Source organism: Terrapene carolina, unplaced genomic scaffold (genome assembly GCF_002925995.2).
Source record: "Terrapene carolina triunguis isolate 2854851 unplaced genomic scaffold, T_m_triunguis-2.0 Scaffold93, whole genome shotgun sequence".
In the NCBI taxonomy this organism is placed as follows: Eukaryota; Metazoa; Chordata; order Testudines; family Emydidae; genus Terrapene; species Terrapene triunguis.
In genome coordinates this window covers 25,280,157-25,306,978 of record NW_020664444.1, presented here as the reverse complement: position 1 = coordinate 25,306,978, position 26,822 = coordinate 25,280,157, and the positions used below count along the sequence as shown (strand labels likewise).

Here is a 26,822-nt window from a genome sequence, read left to right as displayed (position 1 = left end):
AAATTAACCAGCTACTCACCGGGTTGGGGCTCAAAATCTTTCAAGTTCACTTCATACTCATCTTCATTTAGGTACTGGTGTCGACCCATCATTACAATGGCAAACTTAAACTTCAAAAGGAACAAACTGTTAAGAGTCTGAATGGAAATAAAACTCTACAGTTTTTTCAGCTATCTATATTTGGTATATTAAGAAATAGTCTTAATCTGAAGTGGAACATATTCCAAACAAAGGAAGGGGAAACCCTATAAAGTATTATTTCCAACATTCCCACATGGCACCTTTTTCCTGCCCCTCATCCCATAATCTGATGAAAACTCAATAGTATTTGATCTAAACTGAGTCTCTTATGGTAAAAGAGCTGCTCTATAATCCTGAAGTACATTGTATTAGAGCTTTTTTTTATTTTGAACTCAGGATAAATAAATTGCAATATGAACTCTCCCCAACATGATGTTACCTTTTCAAATTCTTTTTCTTGGATGTCCAGCATTGTTTGAATCCGCTTCATCACCTCTCTGAAGTGTTCACCCTAATAATTTTTTAACAGTAGATATCAAAAAATATAATTTAAATCATCATTATAAAGAGAAATTGGATAGTGACTGTTGCGATTTTCCTGCCAAATCCTGCACTGTCGTACAATTACATAAATTATCCAGTTATTTCCAGAAACTATTACAGAAATTTCAGTACCACCTACTATGACGGGGTGGACAAACTACGGTCTGCGGGCCAGATCCGGCCTCTCGGGGCTTTGGATCCAGCCCGCGGCGGCACCGGCACCACGTCCCTGTGGGCCCCCCCCCGGGGGGGGGGGGGGGGGAGCGCAGACGGCTCCATGCATTGCCCTTGCTTCCAGGCACCGCCCCCTGCAGCTCCCATTGGCTGGGAATGGGGAACCGCGGCCAATGGGCGCTTCGGGGGAGGTACCTGGAGGCACGGCAAGGACAGTGCACGCCCCCCTCCCCCAGGGGCCAGAGCGCTTTCGGGAGCAGTGCGGGGCTGGGGACAGGGCAGGCAGGCAGGGAGCCTGCCCTGGCCCTGGCGCACGCCGCTGCCACCTCAGAGCCTCTTGAGGTAAGCGGCGCTGGGCCGGAGCCAAAACCCCTCCTGTATCCCGCCGCCCAACTCCCTACCCTGAGCCCCCTGCCTGCACCTCGCACCCCAACTCCCTGCCCTGAGACCCCTCGTACACCCTAACCCCCTGCCCTGAGCCCCCTGCCACACCCCGCACTCCTCCTGCACCCAAACCCCCGCCCTGAGCCCCCTGCCGCACCCCAACCCCCTGCCCTGAGCCCCCGCACCTCTCCTGCACCCCAACCCCCTGCCCTGCACCCCCACCGCACCCCACACCCCTCCTGCACCCCAACCCCCTGCCCTGCACCCCCCCTGCACCCCACATCCCTCCTGCATCCCAACCCCCTGCCCTGAGCCCCCTCCTGCATCCCAACCCCCTGCCCTGAGCCCCCTCATACATCCCACACCCCTCCTCTGCCCCAATCCCTTGCCCTGAGCTCCTTCCTGCAAACCGCACCCCCTCCCACACCCCGCACTCCCTCCTGCACCCCAACCCCCTGCCCCGGCCCTGCATACAATTTCCCCACTCAGAAGTGGCCCTCGGCCCAAAAAGTTTGCCCACCCCTGTACTATGACATGGTAGTAAGTGAAATCTACATTTTCAATTCACACTGGATCATCAGTGACTTGTATGCAAATTGTTCCTAATTTAATCAAATCCTTGTTTAGATATGTTTGTGCAACTTTTGACATATGTGTAAATCAGGCTAAAGCCAAGATACAAGTGAGAAATATTGCAACCAGAAGAAATATAGTGTTCTAAAAAAATGGAAATATCTTCTCTAGCACATTGTCATTTTAAATCCCTATAACCTGTGAATTTTTGCCCTCAGCTAGCATTATCTTTGAAATTAAGTACCTCTGCCTTGTGTTATTTTATAAACCCACAAAAGATGATCTATTGGAAAACACCAAAAAGAAAAGGATCAAAGGTCAGCCATTAAGAACAGGAAAAACCAAAACAAGTGGCCTCCCTTAAAAATAGTACTCAAGGTTTATTTGGCACTGGTCACAAATATGAATACACACAACTAGTCTCTCTGAATTCTGTGGCAATACACACATTTCTGGGTCAAAAAATCTTACAAAACTAGATAATCTTTGTATGAACTGGCATATGAGAACAATAAAAAAAAGATGCTAACTTTGAAAACAATTGGGTTAGAATTTTGAATCTTGCAGGGGTTCATTGTCCTTGAAGATAAAGTGTATGCTAAGTGTTAAAAACAAGCCATTTGAGGTAAGAGCTATGAAGGTATGCTGGAACAAGGCTTGTGGAAAGTTAAAAGTATTCATTTTCCATAGCCATCACTAAAAAAAAAAAAAGCCAATTTTCTTCGTATTAACCAAAAAATTAACCTTTAGGCAATCACTAACCATGAGAAATTTCAAGCCACAAGGAATATTTTAATTACAATTGTGCAATCTAAACAGAGGCGAGGCAATATTATAAATATTGTATATTAAATTCAAATATACAATATTAAAATAACCACAGGCAAGAGAGGAAGTCTCTCTATTTTTACAAATGGGGAACTGAGGCACAGAGATATTAAATGACCTGACCAGGGTCACACACGGAGTCTGTGGAAAAAGCAAGAACTGCTGAATACCAGTTCATTGACTTAGTCACAAGACCACCATTCCACTTGAATTTTCTTCCGTAGTTCAGAACAGATGGAAAACAAATGTCAGTTTAGAATAGTTCTGAGAAGCATTTCTATAGAGGTGATGCTCTAATACATAAATTGACACCTATCACACATTTGTTCGTATAGGAAGTTAAAGAAATGTTATGTAAATACCACCACAGGGGAACAACAGAAACATGCTGTACCTGGTGTATCCTCAGCAAGAATGGAATTCCAAATGTCCCAAAAACCTCTTTGTGGAAATGTGCTACTGTGATTAGCATCTCATTTTCCTTATCTATATCTACCTGGTCCAGAGGGATTTCCTATATTAAGATATAAACATGGTGATCACGATAAGTTAAAAGTGCCACAATAAACATTAACATGAAATATCAGAAAGCATCACTGACTAATGGTCTTTACATAATTAACAATTTGACCAACAACATACTTATGTTGTCCTTTCTTTTTACCATTCCTTCTGAAAATAGCTTTTGTTTGACATGATATGGAAGTGGCCCTATTTCTAATGGACTTCTGTTATTTGCCATTTTTCTTTAACTGACAGCAGAAGCCGGGAGACCTCAGCAACACTGATTTGCTCATGAACTGCTAGTAAGCGGCTGCCAGAGTAATAACACAATGCTCTCAAATTTGTATTGACAGCTTAATTTCATTTTCTACTTATGAGTTCTGATGTAAGCAAAGTTCTCAATGCTTAAATTATTTAAAGTAAAAAAAAAAAAAGTTTGCTGCACTGAATGCAAATCTTGAGAAAAGTCACACCCAACCTCTCTCATTTGACTTAAAAATCCAACCTTAATTAAGAACGAAAGGCATAAAGTATGCAGGCACAAACAGACTCCTTTTCTTATTGGAAAATAGGGCCTAAGCATAAAAATATACAGTATGAGCCCCTGTGTCAATCTTGGAATTACTGCTAAGGAGGCAATTTCCTCACGGACAGTTCCTTGCAAAGCTTTCATTTCCTGTTAACATTTTATGCTCAAATGTTATTGTAAGAGTGGAATTGTTACAAGATCAAGAACTTCAAGCTATTCTGAAGTGAAGGAGAAACTAGGTTTTACTATTTTTAGAGGGATTCTCTTAAAAAAGAAATCATGTCAGTTAGCTAGTTCATTCAAATGGTCACAATATTTGAACATCAGAATCTAAGGATGGATAATTACTATTTGGAGAATGTAGCCCTCTCAAAAACAAGTGCCTAATATTTCTTTAATGAACAAAAACAAAAACAAAACAAACCATAAAACATTTACCTCTATTCGAAACGTTCGACTTGTTGCTGGTGATAAACACTCTAACAGCTCATCTTCCTGATGGACACCAATTATTTTGTAGCTTACAATTTCTAGAAGCCTTAAAACCAAAATGAATAGGAAAAGAATTAAAAATCAATGCAACATGCATCTACTAAACCTTTAGCATATTACTATATCCAGAATTAAATATTAATACTGAATAGTTATTTTAGAAATGTATTCCTACTTTGGAATAATTAAGCAGTAAACTCAGTCCTGAATAGTGAGTGTATCTGCAGCATAAGCCAACAGATATTTAAATTATCTTCTGAAGTCTCTCCAAGTTATATGACGGTCTTTATTTCTGGAAAATTAATGGCATGAACTGGTTGGATAATGCAATAAATCGTTGTAATTTGTCTGAATTTGTAGTTGAAATCTATGAATGTTAAGTGTCGCTAGGATTTAATTCTAGGAAGTGGCATAAGAATTTTTTTTAACAAATTTAGCTCATAATTATAGTTGCAGATATTCCAAAAACTAAGAGCTCTAAAGCCCTTAACAGTTTTTAAACCCACAGTGACAGACTATGTTAACTTGCATTTGATTTTTCACTGTACTTTAAATCATAAAATTGTTCAGTTAGGTGAAATCCACACTGTCATATCCATTGATCTATATTTTAAAATAACTGTTTTCTTTAGCTACCTTTTCTACTTACCTTAGTTTTCCCGAACCTTTCTCACAGAGTTCTACTGCTTTTTTACATTCTTCTAACAGGTCCCGTACACACCCATGTTTATCTGGATATAGTGTTATTTCCTTTACAACACAATATTTAAAATGAGACAATCAATGATTAGAGAAACTGAAACCAAAGCACGGAAAACACTGAAATCTGACTTATTACTAGACCTTGCTCAACAGATAATGATCACTGACGTGTACATAAAAAACAAGTTTTTTTTTTTTTTAAATTCTCTTTCCAAGAAACAGTACTATGGAAGCCACATAACATTTTCAGGACACTGCCCAGAAAGCAATGGATGCGACTTTTCTTCTTAATCGAAATTTCAGAGAGGTACAATTACTAAAAAAGTACGTAACAAATCTTATGTTTTTGGTCCGTAAAAGTCAACATTATATAAGATGCAACATGTTATCACAATACTATCCAAAGACTTATGGGAAAAGAAATTTCAATGAATCCAGTGTGGTAGCTAAAATTATACTAACCTCTTCCCTAAATTGGCTATTTAGCCATATGCACTTAAAACTTCTTCTGTTTTCAAAGTCAGTAATTTTCATTTTAAGCTAGAAAAAAAACAGATACACTTTAGACATTCTTGTAAAGGCAACAAAAGCACAAAAGCACAGTGGTATAAATAAGGACTCATACCTGCTGATAATAAAGTTTTTTAGGTTGTCTAGGTTTGAAGAACTGCAGGAGATCTCTTAAAGTACCTTCATAATTATGTCTAAGAGGATTACCTGGGCCATCCCTATAACTATACAAGAAAACAACATATAAATATCACTTCATAATCCATCACCACAAAGTAAACGTCTGTTAATAATGCAAAATAAATTTAACTTCCAGTACTCAAATTTATAAAATTTCACCTTGGTATGAAACTGGCATGCCTAACCTATGCAGCACTATATTCATAGTGATTTAAGGGGAGATTTTCAAATGCACATAAGAGATGGAGAAGCACAATTCCCAGTAACTTTCAATGGGAGTAGTGTTTTTTTTTTTTTAAGTCACATCTTTAATCTTTATGCAATGGCAGACAGAGGTTCCTCCAACACTTAGAATGAGTTAGTGCAGCAGTTCCTATACTTGCTGTCATTTCTAGAGGCTTAATTTGTGGAGCCATAGGAAAAAAAAAAAACCATAACATTTCCCAGTGACAACAGTATAGAATGTATAAAAAGCTATAGTGGGTTACTAAAACCAGGTACATGATCCTTGAGAATCAAGGAAGATATTTAATTTTAAAGAACTATAACTTACATTTGCAAGAGTAAGAATTAGGGTATAATTTCTCTTCCTGTCAGTTTATGGGCAGACATGCCAAACCCACAAAAAAAATGTGAGTTGCTTGTTGGCTAGTTTTTGGCTTGTAGTTTGTTGTAGCTTGTTGTTTCTTTTTTTTTATCAGCTCCAGGCAAGCAGGGGCGGGGGGGGGGAGAAGAGAGTCAGGGGTGCACAGCGGGCTCACCACAGTCCCAGACTGCACGCTGGGGGAACCTAGTCACACACACAGAGTGCTGGGGTTCTCAGGGATTGGCTTGTTTTGAAATGGGATTAGCATGATTTTTGGCTTATTGTGAAAGTCGGGGTGCTTATTTACTGTGTGAAATTTGGCAACTGTGGTTATGGGCCCATATACACCACAGGAGTAACTACTAATGTGCTGTTCTTTGTCACGTTATGCCATAATTTTTTGTTGACAGACAACACACTTTTACAATTGTGTTTGGAAACAATGCACTGACATGCCAGCATCAATGGTGAGAGTGGCTGCTGATGCTCTTATCTCGTGTGCACCCTTTTCAGAATAGAGAAGGCCTCTATCCCACAAATGCTCATTTCCTCCTTGATACTCACTCATCATTCCCAGATCTCCAAGAGACAGCCCATTTCCCACTAAAAACATGTCCTCACTTTGAGATAAGCCACATACTCTTCTTTCTTGGCACACTTAGCTTCCACTATATTGTTCTGAGACATCCACCCTTGGACCTACACCTCCCCACACATTCCATTGATCCTCTTCCACCAATGAAGGAGCATAAGTGTGATTTCCTTAACTTCCTCTTCAGCTACTTTGATTCCTCATCCCATTGGTTTGTGTCTATCATTCCTCATCTGATTCTTTTTCCCCACCAGAGACTCAGGAGGGAAGGTCCCTCTAACACTTGGTTAAGGCTTACTTCCACTACAATCCAGTGATATATTTTGCCACTTAAAATGCACAAGTATCCATTTGAAATGAGCCCAAGAAACCATAATATATAATCGTTTTAGATGTAATTAAGGAAAAATACTTTTAATTGATTTTGTATATAGACTACCTTTCCCAGAAAGGCATATTCAATTCAGCGTTCAAAGAGTGCTATATGAAAGTATTAAAAAAAACCCCTCAGTATCTGCGTCAATTCAGTAGAATAAAAAAATCACTAATATGTCAACTTTAGAAATGCAAGCTTGCAATTCAATTTAGCTTGTAGTCTTTCTTCTTGAATGCCATTTCACCATTACCTCGATATAAAACTGTCCACTGTGGCTATCATCCTTTAAATGAAGGATTCCCTTTAAAACCAGTCAACATAATTCTTTGAACTGGTTAGATAACTCGCTGCAAAGTGATGCATTCAAAACCTATGTGAGCCCAGACAGACACATCTGCTGCCCTAGTGTTTTGTGCAGCAGTGAATTAACAGTATACCTATCACCTAGGTTAATGCTCTCTTCACATATCAGTTTGATCAACAATGTAAAACACAGTGCTCACAATATGCAATTAAATGCACGTTTTATAAAGTTCTTGAAAAGAAATATTTGGTGATGTTAGCTGAAATAAAATTTAACTAATCAAAGAATTAATTTTGTGGCAATGTGGAAAAAGCTATTAAATGACAACCTAACTCTAATTTGTTAGTTTTAAATTATTTAAAATTAAAGATATTTTGTAAATAACGACAAAGCTAAACTAAAAAGTTCTGTTTACAGGAACTCATCTTACCCTTGGGACTTGAAAAACTGTAGTAGCATTGGGTCTGTATTAAGTCTTTGTGCAACAGTCTTCGCAACCTGTAGAAATAAAAGCTTTTTAAAACTTCTAAATGACAAACCATTTATGACACTGCTTTGTCTAGGGTTATGCTTAATACTACCTCCATATTAGGTTCCAATAATCCAGTCAGAGACATATAATACATACTACCTACATAAATAGTGACAGAGTCCAAGAGCGGATGTATTTGGTATATTAAATGGGTGGACACCACCAGTTCTTGAAGATTCTAGGCCCATTAACACCTTGTAGGAAAATTAGGTTGCATAGGTATACATGAAGGCATAATTTGGCTGAATTTTATTACTGGTGATGATACAAAAAAAATCAGAAAACACAACAGATCCCAAGGTTGATGGGGAAAACAGTCTAAAAACAAAACATCTTTTTCTAGTACACGAGCAAATTTTATTTGGAAGTCATTCTCAGAATGTGAGCAATCCTACTATGTCATTTTTAGAAAGTCACTTTTCAAAGCAGAATAGCATTTTAAAGAAGAAAGTTCTTGTTTTCATACAACCAACTGTTATTAGTAATAAAAAGGAAAACACTCTGGAAAGGAAACAACTGAAGTTGTGTTAACATAGGCAGAATCTATCTAAATATATTTAAGATTTTCTGTGAGCAGTAAGTGGCTCTTTAAGGAAAACTTTAAAAAGGCAAGGTAGAAAGTATGAAAAGGAGACTGGAATTATTTGTTTCTAATAGAACACACAATGTGCTAGGTGAAAAAACAGAAGTGAAAGCACAGCCCAGGCCCTGAAAAACTTCGTCTAAGAACATTTCATCCAAACAGTGGTATCTTGACCTACTAATTAATCTGAACCTGATTTTATTATATAACACGCCCCCACACGGTTGTGAATGGGAAAACAAAAGGAGAGGAAACAAAGTAGAGTGGAATACATACCTGAAAGTAATTCATTCTATTGGACAAAGTAACAACAAATCCAGGATCATTGGGGATAGTTTTATCACAGAAAATGACATCAACACGGTGGTAAAGGTCTCTGAAGTATTCTTTTGCTGTTGGCAGTTCACTGTTATCATTTTCTGGGTCGTCCCTATAAAAGCAGACAAATTGTACCATCTACATCATACAAGCATTAGAGGTGTTAAACATGTTGTACAGTAAATCAGAAATATTATTGAGAAATACAGAAATGAAGTTAGGAAACCTTTAAAGATCCACCATTTGTACACACCAGGACTGTAATTGTCAGCCATGATTCATACCTTTTGAACATATATGTGCTGTGCAAGGACTTCTAACACATTTGCACACCATACGTACTTATTTGGCAGCATGCTGACTCCATTTGTTTCAGAGCACGGTCTAATGGCACTGGTTCCCACTTCCCTCCCCGGTATGCTACCACATACCTTTACTACATTGCTGAAAACATCTTACATTCTCATAGAAGGTTTTTATTAGTCACTTCGCACAATGACTGGATGTACAATAACATCCCTTGAACCACAGATGTGAAATGTGTATAGACATTAGTATGGGTCACTACTGACTGGTACCCCTATCTTCTTGGCAGAGCAATAGCACCAGTGTACAAGCTGTGCACTTACCCAGAAGTCAGCAGCCAGCCAAAGGTGCATAACACCAACTGGGTCAACAGGGAATGCGAGTTCCAAGGCATGACATGAGAAATACATTCATCTCACATAATCTGGGGTAAGAGTGCTGAAGATAGACTAGCTGGCTTCCACCCACTGTCAGCCCATGGAGAGAAACAGAGCAACACAGTTGGGTGTGACCATCAGGAGTAAGAGCACAGAAATTCTGATTTATAGCCCTGACAAACTTAAGTAAGATCCCTTTACTGGATAGAAGCTGCAGGAGTTCTCCCTTTGCCTTGGAGAAACCTCCAATAAGCACCAACATCCCTATTATTTGAACATGTGCTCAGTTAAGTTAGAAGCATGTCATCACTGTAGGCCAATGCGTGACTAGTAAAGGAACATGAGTAAGAGGAAAAGGGAGACAGCTTAGTTTTAGGCTGAAGTTATAGTAGTTATAACACAGAGATTTAGATTAGAATTACAGCTAGGCTCTGCAGTATAGTATTTCAGTTATGGAGGCTCCAAGGGCAAAGCTGCAGAATTCAGACTACCTGCTGAACACAGATCTTAACATTATCACAATGTGAAGATCTATTTCAGTATTTATTGGTTTTCTAATTCAGAGTGAAGAGGTATTTTTAAATCTTATGAGTGACAGTTTAATATTCTGAATAGTTTAATTCCCCCGCCCCTCCAAACCAGTAAGTTGGTACTGCTGACTATGTCTGCCATTAAGCAACAATGCTTCTCAACATTTGAAAATCATTGTTAAAACTGCTAAATAGAAAATCTTTCTCCACTTAAATTTAAGTGAACCAGGTGATGTAACCATGATTATAACCATCCCTTCAAAACACATACTTCTGAAACACTATGATGTCACCATCCATGAGTTCATCAAGAGCCTTATCAAGAGATACATCATAGTCTTGAATTCTCTCTGTTAAATTCGGTTTAACTTCCTGCAGTAAAAACAATAGGGAAAACAATCAGAAGAAATAAATGACAAAATAAGAAACCCTCACAGCTGCAAAAATATCATAATGGAAGATGACTCATTTCCTTTTTCAACCTAAATTTAAATGAATGGGGGGGGGGGGTGAATTTTGATGGTTTTTTAATTCAAATTAGATTTCATTTACAAACTTCACTGCTCACAATAGAGTTTACTATTTCTACTTTACCCATGAAATTTGCACTAGATTCTCTTTTAGTTGAATTGAATTCCATTTTAAAATGTTTTATATAGTCCATCACACCACCTCAATAGCCAGCCCCAATTCAAAATTCTCCAATGCTCCAAGACTTATTTTTCAAATCATGCAACTTTCAGAATAATAGTGGAACCCAATTAATACTAGTTTGTTTTTGGCAAGGTGAAACTGATTCACTATAACAGGCTGCCCTCTCCTTTTCAAAAGGAGTGGAAAGCCCCCAGAGTATTAAATACACACTAGTTAAATAACTATAATACACATATATTGTGAGTTGTTTACTGGAATATAAATATCTTTGTTTAAAGGAACAGGTGGCAGAATCTTTTGTGGTCCTAACCCATACTATTTGAAAGAAGGAGCTTTTATAAGTTTAATGTGAATTTGGAAGTGACTGTATATATGGAAGTTCCCTGGTAGCAGTTCTGCCTGTTAGTATGGAACTCTGTACATGCCCCAGGAACCACCAGTGAGAGCAGTGTGGCTGCTAGCAAAGCAGGTACCTAGTGGCATTAGAGCTCTCATTCCTACTGTAGCAAGGGCCTCAATGCAGATTCAAATCCCAATAGAGCAATTTAAAGTTGTTATAAACATGTATTGCTCCTACACTTTGGTGAAAGGGTGTGGGAGCTCTCACTCGTTGCCTGTTGCCTCATATAGTGTGGTGGAGGCAGAAGAGGATGCAGCATTCCCTCCCCACAGCTGGAGATTCACGTGCAGAGGGTCAGGCACTGGGAGCAAGTAGGCCAGCCCTGCTAGCAGCAACAGCTGTGCTATCATGGTGACTTGGGAACATGCATGGATTTAGTGCTAACAGCACAGAGACTTCCATGAAGATAAATGTATATTTTTGAGTTTAAAAGTTTTCCTTACCTCAGACTGTGCAAGCAGAAGTTTTAAAGGGTAGGACTTTTTAGTCACAAATTACTAGTGGCGTTTTTGATTATTGATTTTAAAGTTAGGATTCTAATGATATTCTCTTGTGCCCAAGTATTCAAAAACTTCAGAGCCATAAATTTTGGGGTAAAGCAGATTAACCAAACATTGCTGGGCACAACATCTTTAACAGTGAAAGCTCTGTTTGTTAACTGATGCGCAAGCGATGTGCTGGCCGCGGCTTCTCGCCGCCCCCATTGGCCCGGGACGGCGAACCAAGGCCAGTGGGGGCCACGATCAGCCGAACCTGCCGCGTCAGCAGGTAAATAAAACTGGCCCGGCCCACCAGGGTGCTTGCCCTGGCGAGCCGCGTGCCAAACGTTGCTGACCCTTGTGCTAGAATATGCAGCCAAATCATAACTGACAGCCAATCCTGGAGGAGGAGGAATGCTAACAACCTTGAGAGAGTTTAACAGAGTTTTGTGGCTAAATTATTAGTCACGCTGATGCAAAAAAACCCAACAAAATCTTAAAGGATTTTGGCTTTTAATATGGGAGCAAGTGTCAGAGCAAGTGTTCAGAATTTGAGTTTCTCTGTATTCAGCTCCAGATTAAAGGCAACGGTAATGATTTTTTGAATAGCACAGAGAGCTACATAAGTATTCATTAAAATAAAAATACATAATCAGATGAATTTTATAAATTATTTTTCAATAGTTCAGGAACACTGATCACTCTGAGTATTTCCATTCAGTGAATGGCACCATTTTATCTCAGTGAAACTTGTCTCTTGGTGACACAGCATTGTACCTAATCAACAAGAGGAGGCTAACCTCATGTGGCTGATTAAACTTCACTGTTAAACCAACTGTTTGTAATCAAAGCTAGCTATTAACTTTTTTTTTTTAAGTTATGAAATTAACCTTACAAGCACTCTGAAAATGACTGATTTTCAGAGTTTCCAATGGGACCTAAGCCTCAATTGGCTTTCTGTGTGGTGATGGTTTCTTGTCTAAATGTAATATCTAAAATTATTTTATTTCTCACTTAAAATGTTATTTTAGTGACATATTCTTTGTATTTATATAGAGTGGTTAAAATCTTTTATATACATTGCAGTTTTTCCATAGAGAAAAACTTGCTAATGACACACAAACCTAGATTTATTGTAGGAATAATAATCAATCCAAACCTCATAGAGGATAAGGTTAGTTTCTTGGGGAAATCCTGCTCTCTCACACATAACTGGAAGCAAGTCACCTATTGGGAAAAAAAAGAAGTGTGAAGTATGTTATAGCTTTCGCTAGTAGCGAAAGCTATGATTAAGGTTGCAAAAAGGTTCCATTATAACACTCCAAGTTTTCAGATGTCCAACTTTATGACAAATTTCTCCTTTAAATTGAAACTTCCCATCCTTAGGTTTAACCCAAAAGGGGTTTTATTTTTATTTTTTTAAATTTGAGGAAATTTTGCACAGCCATCTCAATTCTGCTAGTGTAAAATAATGCCATAGTTTTAACCACACACAAAAAATAAACAGAGCTAGAGCAAAACCAAAAAGTTTTACACATAACATTTTGCACGTAAGTTACTGTTAACGTAGAGCAACATTTGCTTTGCTTATGGGCAGAGACATTATTAACAATAAGAAATCCGAGTATCACTTCTGAACACGTTCAGTGCACATCCGCTAAGGTTTTTAGTGGAGCTTAATGAAGCTCCACCCTCTTTATGATGTCACATAGGAGTGAGGTGCACTAGAACTTTATATACACAGTCTAACCAGACAGGCATAGGGGCTGCAGCTGCTGCTGGGACAATTTGCCTGAGGTCATTTTGCAAAATGTTGCAGCAGAACACTTGGCAAGAACACAAACTGTAACATTCAGGAATAAGAAAACAAGTGGGAAAAGCAGATCCTGAGACTTTAGGGTGATTCTGCAACATTTGCTGTAGTCACCAACACACTGTAAATCCTATATTTTTAAATAAAATTAGAAGGATACAGCCAGCCCAATACAAAAATCAATAGACTGCTGCCCCATTAACCCAGCCTTGCAGATAACTGTCTACAGCTAAATCTCAGCAGCAAAGATGGAACTCACAATTCCCCCACCCCATTCATTTCAATGACATGTAAACTTCAAAGCCTCGCTGGGGACATTTAAATTCTACAATTATTGAGCAAAAACAATTTTCTCTCTTAAGGGGGAAAAAAAAAAAAAAAAAAAAATATTTTTTATTAAAAAAAAAAAAAAAAAAAAAAAGCTATTAAGCTATATTAATGAACCATTAAGGCTTCCCAGTTCAATTTAAGTTAGGAAATAGAAATGTTAAGGTTCCTGCAGCTATGTTGCAAACCTTGCATATTTCATGCCATACTTTTAAAAATATACCAAATAATACATTTATCACATAAACAAAGGAATGGAAAATATTATGCACGTCTAACGGACAGGTTAATGCTGCTGTAGAAGCCTTCATTTTTGTATTTCCTGAATTTCGCTTTTAACAGTATAACTAACGTTAAATGCAAAATGCTATATTTATATAATTGATCATATTATATTACAGCTCAACAAGAGTTTAAAGACTTACGTATTTTACAGGATATAGGTGTGTAGATATGTCCACAGTAATTCAAACTCCGAGTCTTTGGATCATACATCTTCAGAAACAACATTACATCATCTACAAGTTAAGAAACAAAAAATAATCTGAAGTAAAGCCATAATTTGAGCACAACTGAGGATTACTTAACTGTAAATTCCATTTTCATGCTCAAGGCCACAGTAGTCACAAAACAATGTCTTTAATTAATAAGAAAACACGTAACCTGGTAACAAGATAATTTCCTTAAAATACTTTTTAAATATTGAAGCTAAATAACCCCCACACAGCTGATTAAATGAATTTTATTCATTCTAGAACATCTGAAATCCCAGTCTCTCTCCAACCTGGAAGAGGACAACACAAAATGAGGTCAGGTGATCAAACTATACTGAGAGCCACAATCTGACAGTACATCAGGCAGAGTGAGCGCCAAAGAAGGAGCACTCAGTGATTTTCAGGTACATATAGAATAAGAGATTTTGTATTTTCTGAAATTTTAGCATATATACTTACGATCTTTATCAAACTTGGGTAATGTTGCCCCAGTAGCTGCCATCTCTGGATCTACTGTTTCCAGGAATATTGTCCATGGATTTTCATTGTCACTGAGCTCAATCATCTGTTTGTTTAGGAAGCAGGATATATAAAACACAACATGAGCAAAAAATGACTTTAAATGAGTTTCATATAGGCAGAAAACTTAGTGGAGTTGTCAAACTGCATAATTTAAATTAAAACAAGACAAGAACTTATAAGGAATCTTACACTGTTGGGAAGTGTAAGTCCCTCATTTTTAGCTATGTTGGTGAGAGTTAAAGATTATATGCAATCCTCTACCAGCTTGCTAAAGTAAGCAAAACAATATCAAATACTGCTTTTGATGTGTGTTTTTTAAAAAGTTACACACAGAACTTTAAACTGCACAGAATTTCACTTAAAGTGGACTCTCTTGTATGTTTAAAAATATTTTATTTCCATCCATGTCCATTATACTAGCAAGAACAAAAATTAAGGATAAACTTAACACAGGGGCTAGTACAACTTTTCGTATCCCTAATATTATTGGTATTTATATGCAACACTTTATTTTATGAAGTTTCTAAAGCATTCATGGAACTCATAACATATTTGCCCTTACATTTTATATTATGTAGTAAAATGTAAAGAAGTTAGTGTTAGTGACAGATGAATAATGATTGTGTCTCCTTTCATTACAGTAAAAAGATCTAGATCTGCCAAATCTCAAAATCAATCTGCCAAATCTCAAATCTACTCTAAATCAAGGGCTACTGTACACTGGTCCCAGATTTCACAAGTTTTTCTATGGTGTTACAGGGGACATAGGTTAGTTTCCAACACTTAAGACTTTGATGTCCTGAGGCCACACCTTTACTGTTGGAACTGTAAATGAGACAGACTTAGAATTAACTTTTCCCCTATTAGCAAATATTTACAGTTTTATTGCCATCCGCTTCATTATCTAACATCGCTGGTCGTTTAGTTCCATTACTTCTAGCTTGCATCGGCCACAACCGTATTTGATCCTGTGGAAATCCCTAAGTTAAAAGAAAGTTAAAATTATAAGAAAATTAAAAAAAAAATTAAAATACTTTAATAAAACCAGTCAAAACTAGTCAGTGTACAAACATTCAAACTATGACAGAAAGAAGTTACTCACCTTGTGCAGTAACTATGTGTGACACTATGGGTGCTCCACTGTAGGTGTGCTTGCCTCCCTACACTACTGATCGGAGAACTTCAGTAGCAGCATCCATTAGACCTGCACATATACTCTCATTCCTCATGCTGCATCACAAAGCTAGTCAGCGACGTGGGCTAACCCCCCTCTCAGTTCCTTCTCTACCACAGTGTCATTCACAAGAACTCCGAAGTAGAGAGGATGGTGGGTTGTGGAACACCCACAGGGACACACATCTCAAAGAACCATTGTTACTGCACAAGGTGAGTAACTACTTCTTCTTTGAGTAGTGTCCATATGGGTGCTCCACTGTAGGTGATTCCTGAGCAGCATCCCTTCCAGAGGGCTGAGACTTCTTTAACTGACCCAACTCCAATGACAGCACAGTGGAGCTGAAGATGGCATCAGTGGCGAAGTCCCCAGTGATCCCATAATGTTCCACAAAAGTGTGGACTGACACCGCTCTACAGATCTCTAAGATAGCGACATTCTTGAAGAAGGCGACAGATGAGGAGATAGACCTTGTAGAGTGTGTATGAATAATATGTGGAAGGGTTATATTAAGAACCTGGCAACACTGTATGATGCAGTTCGAGACACACTTGGAGAGCCTTTTGGCTGATATTCCTGAGCCCCTGGATCTTTCCGCAATAGAGAGGAAAAGCCTGGGGGACTTTCTGAAAGCCTTTGTCCTGGCCAAGTAAAAGGCTAATTCTCTTTTGACATCTAGAATGTGCAATATAGCCTCTCTCGTGCCTCGGTGAGGCATGGGATAGAAGGTTGGAAGATGAATCAATTGGTTCACGTGAAACGGGAGGTTACCTTAGGAATGAATTTTGGATGTGGCCTGAGCATAACTTTGCCCTGAAAGAATACCGTGGGGGGGGAGGATGTGCCATCAGAGCTGCTCTTTCTTCTATTCTCCTGGCTGAAGTAATCACTATCAGGAAAGCTGTTTTCATTGAGAAACAGGTGGCTATGGGTTTGAAGGGAGGCCTAGTTAGTTCTTTCAGCACCAGGTTTAAATCCCATGTGGGAGGAGGAAGTCAAGGTTGTGGGAAGAGGTTTACTATACTCTTGAGGAACTTTTTGGTGATTGGGTGTGACTGCACTGAGTATACCTCTACTGGAGGTGGAAGGCTGTTATAGTCGATAGGTGGACTCAGAGAGCTTACAGACAGCCCCAATCTTTTTAGGGCCAGAGTATAGTCTAAGAGGTTGAAGAGTCACGGATGTCGGGGAGATTTGTTGGGAAGTACACCAAATCCAAAACCTGGACCATTTTTGCACGCAAGTATGTTGTGTTGAGGACTTTCTACTGTGTAATAACGCCTCTTGCATGTCCTTTGAACAGGAACTTTCTAGTTATTTGAACCAAGAAGGAGCCATGCCTTGAGACAGAGAACCCCCAAGTTGGGATGTGGGAGATATTCATTGTCCTGGGACAGTAGGTACGGAGTGACTGGGAGAGCGATTGGCGGGCATGTTGCGAGCTGTGACAGGTAAAGGAACCAGGTCTGTCTCAGTCAAATAGGAGCGATCAGAATGATGTGTGCTCAGTCTTTTTTAAAATTTTCAGCAGGACTTTCAATAGTAGGGAAAAAGGAGAAAAGGTGTAAAGAAGTCCCCATCCCAGAGGAGGACGGCATCACCCAGGGAGCTCTGTCTTATCCCTGCTCTGGAGCAGTAGCGGGGACATTTCTTGTTCAAGTAAGTAGCGAAAAAGCTCTGTGGTCGGTGTCCCCTATTGCCTGAATAGATCGTGAAGTACTACTGGGTCTAGCTCCCATTTGTGGTCATGTGGGAATTAGTGACTGAGACTATCTGCTATCAAGTTATGTGCCTCCGAGAGGTAGTCTGCTGACAGTGTGACCTCGTGGGAGACACCCCAGTTCCATAATCTCATCCCCTCTGCACAGAGGGAGGGTTATCAGGCTCTCCCTTGTGGATTTATGTAGTACATGCAGGCTACGTTTTCTGTTAGGACTCTTGTGTGTGATCCTTTGATCACCGGGAAGAAGTGGGTGCAGGCATTCCTGACTGCCCTTAGGTTGAGGAGGTTGATGTGAAGGGATCTCTCTGTGGGTGACCATTTCTGACGGTACTAAGGACGTTTAGATATGCACATCCCCCCCTACCCCACATGAGCAATGTCAGTGATTAGAAGCAACAATGGGGGGATTTGCAAGAAGGGGATCCCTTTGAAAATGTTGGTTGGGTCTTTCCACCAATCTAAGGAGATTTTGACGCAGGTGGGTAGCGAAAGCAGTTTACCTTGTCTGTCCCTGTTTGGGCTGTACACAAACATCTGGAGGAACCACATGTAAAGCTTTGGCATGTGATATTACCGCTGTGCCCGTTGCTATGTGCCCTGAGTTGTAGGCAGTGTCTGGCTGATATTTGTAGGCAGTTTTGAATGGTCTATATGAGTGTGGCTAAAGAGAAGAATCTGTTTGAGCAAGGGGAGCTCTGGTCTCTAGAGTTGAGGTCAGCGCCTATGAATACCAGGTGCTGCACTGGAGTGAGGGTTGATTTCTAGGCGTTGATCTGTAAACCCACTTCTGTAAACAAGTGTATTGCAGCTTCGGTGACTCAGTGAGCCTCTTGTAGAGACTGGGCTCTGAGGAGGCAATCGTCCAGATACAGGTAAATCATGATCCCTTGGGAGTGTAAGTGGGCGGCCACTACTGAGAGAACCTTGGAAAATACTCTTGGGCCGATGACAGTCTGAAGGGGAGCACCCTGTATTGATAGTGGCCTTATCCTAGAGAGGATCTGAGAAATTGTCTGAGAGTCGGTAGGATTGAGATAAGAAAATAGGTGTCCTGAAAACCAGTCTCCCTGTTCCAACGCTGAAATGACTGTTGCTAAAGTGACCATCTTGAATTTTTAAGCCTTGACAAACTTGTTGAGAGCTTTGAGGTCTAGTATTGGTCTCCAACCTCCCTTCCTTTTGGGTATTCGGAAATAACCTTTGCCTTCTAGATGTTCGAGGTACTGATTCTATGGCTCCTAACTGGAGGAGATGAACTACCTCTTGTCCCACTGGGGTGGCGGCATAGAGGTTGGTGGTGATGCCCATGGATGGCCATGCCAAGATGGTGGTGGTGGGGCCATCTGAGGATATCCTTGAGGCTCTGCTGATATTGGGCACCGTAAGGAGCCTTTGAGGAGTACTGAGATGCCACCTCCTCAGGTTCACTGTCCAAGCTCTCACTGGAAAGCAGGGGAGCATGGCAGAGCAGTGGGGAACAATCCCGTGCCAAGCGAACTCGGTGCGGAGGTCCCGGCACTGAGAAGAGGAGACCCCGATGCGTGGAGTGCAGGAATTCCAGTGGTGTTGTCCGACTCAGTGCTGTTGGCAGTACTGTGGGGGATGGGGGTCTTGCCCATATCGTTTGCTCTGGTGTCAGATGAGGTGTCGAGGTCGGTACCGATGAGGAATCGTGTACTGATGTTTTCTTAGAGGAGTGCTTACTCCTGCCTTTGTCCATAGGTGCCGTTGACTTGGTGCCTGTGCCCATTGGCTGTAGGCTTGTCAACAGTATCTGCCACTGAGGACTTCCATGAGCACCGGACCGAGAAGGTCTCTGTGCTGGTGGAACTGAGGATACCGAGTGTGCCGGAGAACGTTTACGGCTACGTTGGGGCTCACTGTGGGGACTTCTGCTCTCTTTTTGATGATTTGCGAGAGGGGTCAGCGCCTTGTTTCTTTGACTCACAGCCTTTAGATGTTAAGGGCTATGGGGAAGACTCACGTCTGAAAGGTGACTCGTGGCAGGGGTATGAAGAGGGTCGAAGAGCCGCCTCCATGAAGATAATCTTCTGCCTGAATTCTCTACCCTTAGGAGACCTGGGCCTGAGCTATTCGCAAAGACCACACTTTTATTCAATGTGGCCTTCCAGGAGGCAGCAAATGCACTGGGCATGCTCTTCTGCGATAGGGATTGCCTCTTTGCAAGAGAAGCACTTCTTGAAGCCCAGGGATCTGGGCATACCCTGTAGGGGCAAGGTCCCCCGTGAGGAGAGAAGCGGGAAAATAAAATAGGTTTTTTTTGTTCGTTCTTTTTTAAGGGAAAAGATAAGGAGAAAGAAAAAAAAAAACAACTACAACTAAGAACTAGGAAGCTAACTAACTACAGAAAAGCAAATAGCTCCGTTTCTAGCCAGGGGCGGTAGAGAAGGAACTGATGGGGGTTAGCCTGAGTGTGCCAACTAGCCTCATGGAGCAGCATGAGAAGAGACAGACAGTGCATGTGCAGGCCTAACGGATACTGCTACCGAAGTCCTAAAAACAGAGCACAGGGACGCAAGCACACCTAAAAGAAGCAGTCACATATACCAAGAGAATTCAAAGATTATAAAGTGATCAAAATGTATTAAACACATGTATAGTTAGATACTGTGCTACAGAAAAAACTTACCATTGTTTGAGACAGGTTTTGAACAAATTCTGCAAGTGTGGAGTTTTTTAATACTTTGAACACAGTATATTTCACTTTTTCTTCATCATACATATCATTGCCTTGGTGGCCACAGAACTGGTCCTCTGTCACTATCTGAAATTGAACATTTTATAAACATTACTTATATATAGTTTACAGCTGAAGAATCAAAAACACTGTTGATGTAAGCTTTGCCTCTGAATTTAATTGATTTATTGGTTAGTGTCAATGTTTACACTTAAATCATTTTGTGTTAATAAGTTTTCAAATATATACGTTATTAATGAAATTTCAGACAAACTATGCTACTCAAAACCATGTTTAAAAATTCACAAATACACCAAACGTTCTGACAAAACACAGCACGAAGCCATTAGCATTTAGGCCCAAAACTTGCAAACACTTACGCACATTAATAATTTTAGTATTAGAGAAGTGCCCCTGCATTCAAAAGGAATAGTCACTAATGTGTTTCCCGGAATGGTGCCTTAGTTTCCAGGAATGGGGCCTAAAATATTATGGACCAGTTTCTGATCAATATACCAATTTTGCAGGGGAGTACAGGAACCACACACCCAGGAGATCTCGCCACTGTGGAAAAGCCCTGGTTTAAGTATAATTTCATTTTGGTGTAGGGCCAGCACTGCCTCTACTAGCAGTACATAATGGGCTTGACGGAGGGAGTGAGTAGGTGCTCTGCCTATTTTGTGCTGCTGGATGGCTCCATAGGAAGCCATAGCAGTACAGTATATCAAACAGCAGCCACAGGGCTTATTCTAGGTAACACTGGGGACTGCTCTGGTCCCTGGCCATCTAAAAATGTGAGAGATGCAAAGGTAACATAGTTCTCCTCCACTCCTACATGGTGAACTTGGCTCAGCTGCAGTCCAGAATTGGGGGCTATAACTAGCTATATTCCAATTTCAGAAAGTAATTTATGGGAGATCACCTGAGCTACCCTAACACTGCACTGTAAGAGTCTAGCCCTTTTCCTCTAATATAATAATTTAATCCTCTCTAAAAAGCCATGAAAAGTTATATTCTTGTATAAGTAACAATAAACAGTGGACCAACAGAGATGCCCATGAATATACTGTTATTTCCCCCTGAGGAGTACTATTAATTTTATCAGGACTCAAGGTGACATTTGCAGGTGTAAGAAATGGTAACTTACTGTAACTGTGGTGCTTTGCGATGACACACAGACGTGTATTCCACACAATGCACCGGAGCTGGAGAATTTTGCCTATCAGTACCTGTAGGGAAGTGGCACTCACACCTACTGGCCATAGCACCTCCCAGGGCTACATGAGGCAGCACTGCCACGACCCTTCTCAATTTCTTCGCACCGGACACCCAGACACTAGACTCTGATGCAAAGGGGACGGAAGCTGGGTCATGGAATACACGTCTGCATCATATCTTGAAGAACCACAATCACAGTAAGTAACCGTTTCTTCTTCTTCAAGTAGATGCAACTATAAATTCCACTTAGGTGATTCTCAAGCAGTACACATCCTAGGACACGGGGCTTGGAGTCTACTCAAACAAGGATTGCAGGGCCACCTTACAAAAACTTGCATCCACCCTGGGAGATGCAATAATGGTGTAATGGTTCGTAAACATATATATGGACAACCACAGAGCAGCCCTGCAAATAGGCAATATTGAGACATCACTGAGGAACACCTTTAACTATGGCTGTGTTCTCGCAGAATGAGCTCGCATCTGCTGAGGAAGCATAGCTGAACCTTTTTCATATGCAGTCTTTGTTTTACATTTAGAGGTAGTCTGTGAAGAGACTGCTTGACCCTTCATCAGATCTGCATACGAGACAGGTGAGGCGAAGCACAAAACGGTTTAGTCCTGTCCAGATAGAAGGCTAGACGTCATTTGACATCTAATGTATGGCGAGGCTACTCCTCAGGAGACGAATGCAGCTTAGGAAACACCACAGGTAAATACCTGGTTCAAATGAAACAGAGACCACTTTAGACAAAAATTTTGGGTGTGGTCATAAAGTCACTTTTTTCTTATCAGAATTGTGCATAAGGAGGTTCTGCCATCAGAACCTGCAACTCTCACACTCTTCTTGTGGACGTTATCGTTACCAGGAACGCAGTTTTCTGACACAAAAGCGGAAAAGAACAAGACGCCAGAGGCTCAAATGAGGGTCCCATTAAAGCTGCTAGGACTGCGTTAAGGTCCCATAGAGAAACCAGCTCTCAGACCAGATGGAGAGGAAGAAGCCCTTTTAAGAATCTTGCTACCATAGTATTGGAGAAAATTGATCTTCCCTGAAGAGTGTGTGTGTGTGTGTGTGTGTGTGTGTGTGTGTGTGTGTGTGTGTGTGTGTGTGTGTGTGTGTGTGTGTGTGTGTGTGTGTGTGTGTGTGTGTGAGAGAGAGAGAGAGAGAGAGAGAGAGAGAGAGAGTGATGCCGATATTGCTGCCAGATGCACTTCCAATGAGCTACACAAGTCCTGACAACTGAAGGTACAGCAGGCACTCCAAGATGTCATGGATAGAAACCAGCATCAGTTGAATTCTGAGGGCCAGTGATCACACTGAAAACTACTTCCATTTAGCTGAATAGGCCATTCTGAGATAAGGCTTTCTACAGTTGAGTAGAACCTGTTGAATAGCTGCCAAAAACTGTTCTTCCTCCTCATTTAGCTGCAAAGCATCCATGCTGGGAGCTGAGCATGGGATGCAATGTGTGACTGATTCTCTGTGAGTAGGTCAGAATGGAGAGGAAGGAATAAGGGAGACTGAACTGACAGCATGAGGTCAGAGACCCAGCACTGCCTTGGCCATGCTGGGGCAATGAGAATGAGCTTGGCGTGATCCGCTTTCAGCTTAAGGATGATATGTGGGATGATCAAGATCTGGGGAAATGTATACAGGAGAGCTGATCGCTAGCTGACATGGAAAGTGTTGGAAAGGGAGCCTGGACTGAGGCCCCCTTGAGAGCAGAAAGGTGACATTTCCCATTGTCCCTTGTAGTAAGCAGGTCAATCGTCAGAATGCTCCAAGCTGCGAAGATGACCTGGAGGACACTTGTCTTCAGAGTCCACTCGTGACTCAGGGAAAAATTCCTGCTGAGATGGTCCGCAAGATGATTCTGGACCCCAATCAAGTGGTCGACTCTCCTCAATGAAGAACTGCCGCAAACTGATTGCTTCTTGGCAAAGTGCCATGGAGAGTGGTCCCCTTGCTTGTTCAAATAATACGTCATGGTAGCATTTTCAGTAAGTATGTGAACCACTGAGCCCGACACAGTCCAGAAAAGCACGACATGCATTGCACATGGCCCATAGCTCCAGCACGTTGATATGCTGTGAGGACTCCTGCTCCGACCATGTATCTTGAACTTTCAGTGACCCCAGGTGTGCTCCCCAACTCATCAAGGAGGTTTCAGTGACAATAGCCTTGGCTGGCAAAGGCTGGACAAAGGGAACACCTTAGCATATGTTCTCTAGATGCATCTACCACTGCAAGGAGTCCAGGACCTGTTGAGGAAGATGAAACAATCTATACGGGGTGAAGAGCTGGACAGTAAAACATCCTGAGCCAAGTGTAGAGGTAGCGAAGGTGCAACCTTGAGAAGTGGGCCACTTGTTTGCAAGCGGGTGGATATGTGGCCCCAAAGCCTCAGGCACACCTGAACTGTCATGGAAGTCAGACTTCAGACTGAGGCAAAAGGTAGTAAATTGCCTGAAAAGCTCTCAAACTTTTAGAGTCTACTAGGGCCCCAATTAACTTTATTTTCGAAGTGGGAACCAAAGTTGACTTCCCAGTGTTTGGGATGAGACCCAGATGATTGAGCAAGAACAGCATAATGTCGACGTGAGCAAGAATTTCCTTTCTGAACCTGCCCCTCAGTAACCAGTCATCCAGATACTGGAAGATGTGGATTCCTTTCTTCCTGAGATATGCCGTCACAACCACACATTTAGTAAAAACACAAGGGGCAGAACAGAAGCCGAATGGAAGCGCCATATACTGAACATGGTGCTCTGCTATGACAAATCAAAGCAATTTCCTGTGACCCGGCAAAATCACCACATGAAAATAGGCGTCGGGAAGGTCGAGATCAGCAAACCAGTCTCTCTGAGACAATGTTGGGAGAATAGCCGATAGAGTGACCTTTTGGAACCTCATGTATCTGATATATTTGTTGATGCCACAAAGGTAGAAAATGGATCTTATCCTTCTCTTGGATTTGGGCAGCAGAAAGTACCAGGAACAGAAGTCGTGACCACAGTGTTCCGGAAGAATCTCCTCTGCTGCTCCCCTACCCAGTAGAGAGCAAACCTGCTCACGGAGCAGCATCTTGTGAGAGAGATCCCTGAAGAAGGATAGGGCTGGAGAGTCGGGGGGAGGGATGGAGAGGAAATGGATGAAATAGCCTGATCTGACAGTGTCCCAGATGTCAGTGGTGATCAAGCCCCAAGCATCGTGAAAGCGGGCCACCCAGCCCCCCAAACGGAGGGAATGAGAGAAAGGAGCAAAAACTGGAACACTGCTCTGGACCAAGGAGTCAAAATGGGTGCTTGGAGGGTGACAGGGAAGGGCATCTGAACTGACCAAACTCCGGGCCCAAATGCCTCCTCCTCATGTATGGGGATCATTGTTGGGGATCACTCCCCTACATGACAGACAATGTTTAAACCCTGGTGAGGGTATCATCAGGGAAATACTTAAACTACAGCTAACTAACACTAAAGCTAACTAACTCTATATTAGGGTACTAATTAACTATATAGAACTAGAAAAGTCACTAAAATAGAAGGATTTTGAGGTGAAAATCACACTGGGCTCCGACTACAGCCATGGGCAATAAGAGGGAACTGGGGGGGGGGAAGGGGGGCACCTCATATAACTGGGGAGGGGCTATGGCCACAAGTGCTGCCCCTCTATGGGTTACTGATAGGCAAAATTATCTGGCTCCAGTGTGCTGGATGCGCACATGCCCAAATAGAATACATAACCGCATCTACTCAAAGAAGAACTGTTTGTTGGATCAAGCCCTAAACTTGTGGTTCACACCAAACAATAAGTAACTTAAACAACTAGAGAACCCAAAGTTTGATTTGGGTGGTTTAACATTAGAAACACAAATCAGACATCAAGAATTATAACAGGCATTCTCAAAGTGGGAGTTGGGACCCCTGAGGGGGTCGCGAGGTTATTACATGGGGAGTCGTGAGCTGTCAGCCTCCACCTCAAACCCCTCTTTGCCTCCAGCATTTATAATGGTGTTAAATATATAAAAAAGTGTTTTTAATTTATAAGGGGGTCGCACTCAGAGGCTCGCTATGTGAAAGGGGTCACCAGTACAAAAGTTTGAGAACCACTGAATTATAACATTCAAAAACCAGTCTGAGAACACTTCAACCTCCCTGGTCACTCAATTACAGACTTAAAAGTGGCAATTCTCCAACAACAAAAAACTTCAAAAACAGACTCTGAAAAACTGCAGAATTGGAATTAATTTGCAAACTGGACACCATTAAATTAGGCTTGAATAAAGACTGGGAATGGATGGGTCATTACACAAAGTAAAAACTATTTCCCCATGCAAATTTTTCCTCTACTGTTACTCACACCTTCTTGTCAACTGTTGGAAATGGGCCATCCTGATTATCACTACTAAAGTTTTTTTTCCTCCTGCTGATAATAGCCCACCTTAATTGATTAGTCCCATTAGAGTTCGTATGGCAACACCCATTTTTTCATGTTCTCTGTGTATATACGTCTTCCTACTGTATTTTCCACTGCATGCATCTGATGAAGAGGGTTTTAGCCCACAAAAGCTAATGCTCAAATAAATTTGTTAGTCTCTAAGGTGCCACAAGTACTCCTCATTCTTTTTGCTGAGTTAAAGAAGATGCAAATGTAAGCAGAACCTGGGCAAGACCACCATTTCTAGCATATCCGTTTTCTAGAATTCTGACTACTATTAAGTCAATATTCTTATCTTCAAATTTCAAAGCAGAAGTTGGTTTTAAGTTACTGTTTGAAAGCTGACCTGCACTTGCATGTAGAGGTGAGCTTCCTGCCTCTCCTTCCTCTTTTGAGCTTCTATTCTCTTTTCTTCTTGTAGCCGTTCTACTAATTGTTGAGGAATATCATGGTCTGTGACAGGTTGCAAAACTTCACCTAAAAAGAAAGTGGGTTTGTGATGTCATTTTACAATAATTTATATCTAACAGGGCTTTCATACACACTCATGACTATTCTTGGGGCAACAATTTCTGATGATAAGCTAAGGAAAGCTTTTACATCTTTAAAACCACTGTTTATCTGATATAGCATCATTACATTCTGGCACAGGATGAACTTTCTAATCTAGGCTAGACACCATTTTCATGATTTATATCTTACCCTTATGAAGGATTCAATTAAATGTCAGATTTTTAGGATAATACATTTTTACTGACACTCAAATTTATACATATCAAGCCTGATCTAGTTCTCGTCACTAAGGTTCAGTTACATTAAAATAATGGTAATCCATTTCTACTGTTCAAAATACAATCAAGGCTATTACACAATTACTGTGAAGAGAAAGTGAAGTATTGTAGTGTACACTTATGACACCACTATGTCAGCTAAAG

The 26,822-nt window shown here is 40.9% G+C and overlaps 1 protein-coding gene across 1 annotated transcript in view; it reads right to left on the bottom strand.

Moving 5' to 3' along the window:
* The window catches only part of USP7 (ubiquitin specific peptidase 7), a 98,739-nt gene that overhangs the window by 4,479 nt on the left and 67,438 nt on the right, over positions 1-26,822 (bottom strand). Inside the window, exons 15-30 of the mRNA XM_024194045.3 lie at positions 26,234-26,364; positions 20,181-20,315; positions 15,512-15,613; positions 14,571-14,676; positions 14,043-14,135; positions 12,637-12,704; positions 10,216-10,316; positions 8,690-8,843; positions 7,729-7,796; positions 5,376-5,484; positions 5,213-5,290; positions 4,698-4,798; positions 3,995-4,094; positions 2,918-3,037; positions 461-532; positions 20-110 (exon numbers count right to left, since the gene is read on the bottom strand). Of these exons, the coding sequence (XP_024049813.1) occupies positions 20-110; positions 461-532; positions 2,918-3,037; positions 3,995-4,094; positions 4,698-4,798; positions 5,213-5,290; positions 5,376-5,484; positions 7,729-7,796; positions 8,690-8,843; positions 10,216-10,316; positions 12,637-12,704; positions 14,043-14,135; positions 14,571-14,676; positions 15,512-15,613; positions 20,181-20,315; positions 26,234-26,364 (1,629 nt within the window). The remainder of the gene's footprint in view (positions 1-19; positions 111-460; positions 533-2,917; positions 3,038-3,994; positions 4,095-4,697; positions 4,799-5,212; positions 5,291-5,375; positions 5,485-7,728; positions 7,797-8,689; positions 8,844-10,215; positions 10,317-12,636; positions 12,705-14,042; positions 14,136-14,570; positions 14,677-15,511; positions 15,614-20,180; positions 20,316-26,233; positions 26,365-26,822) is intronic.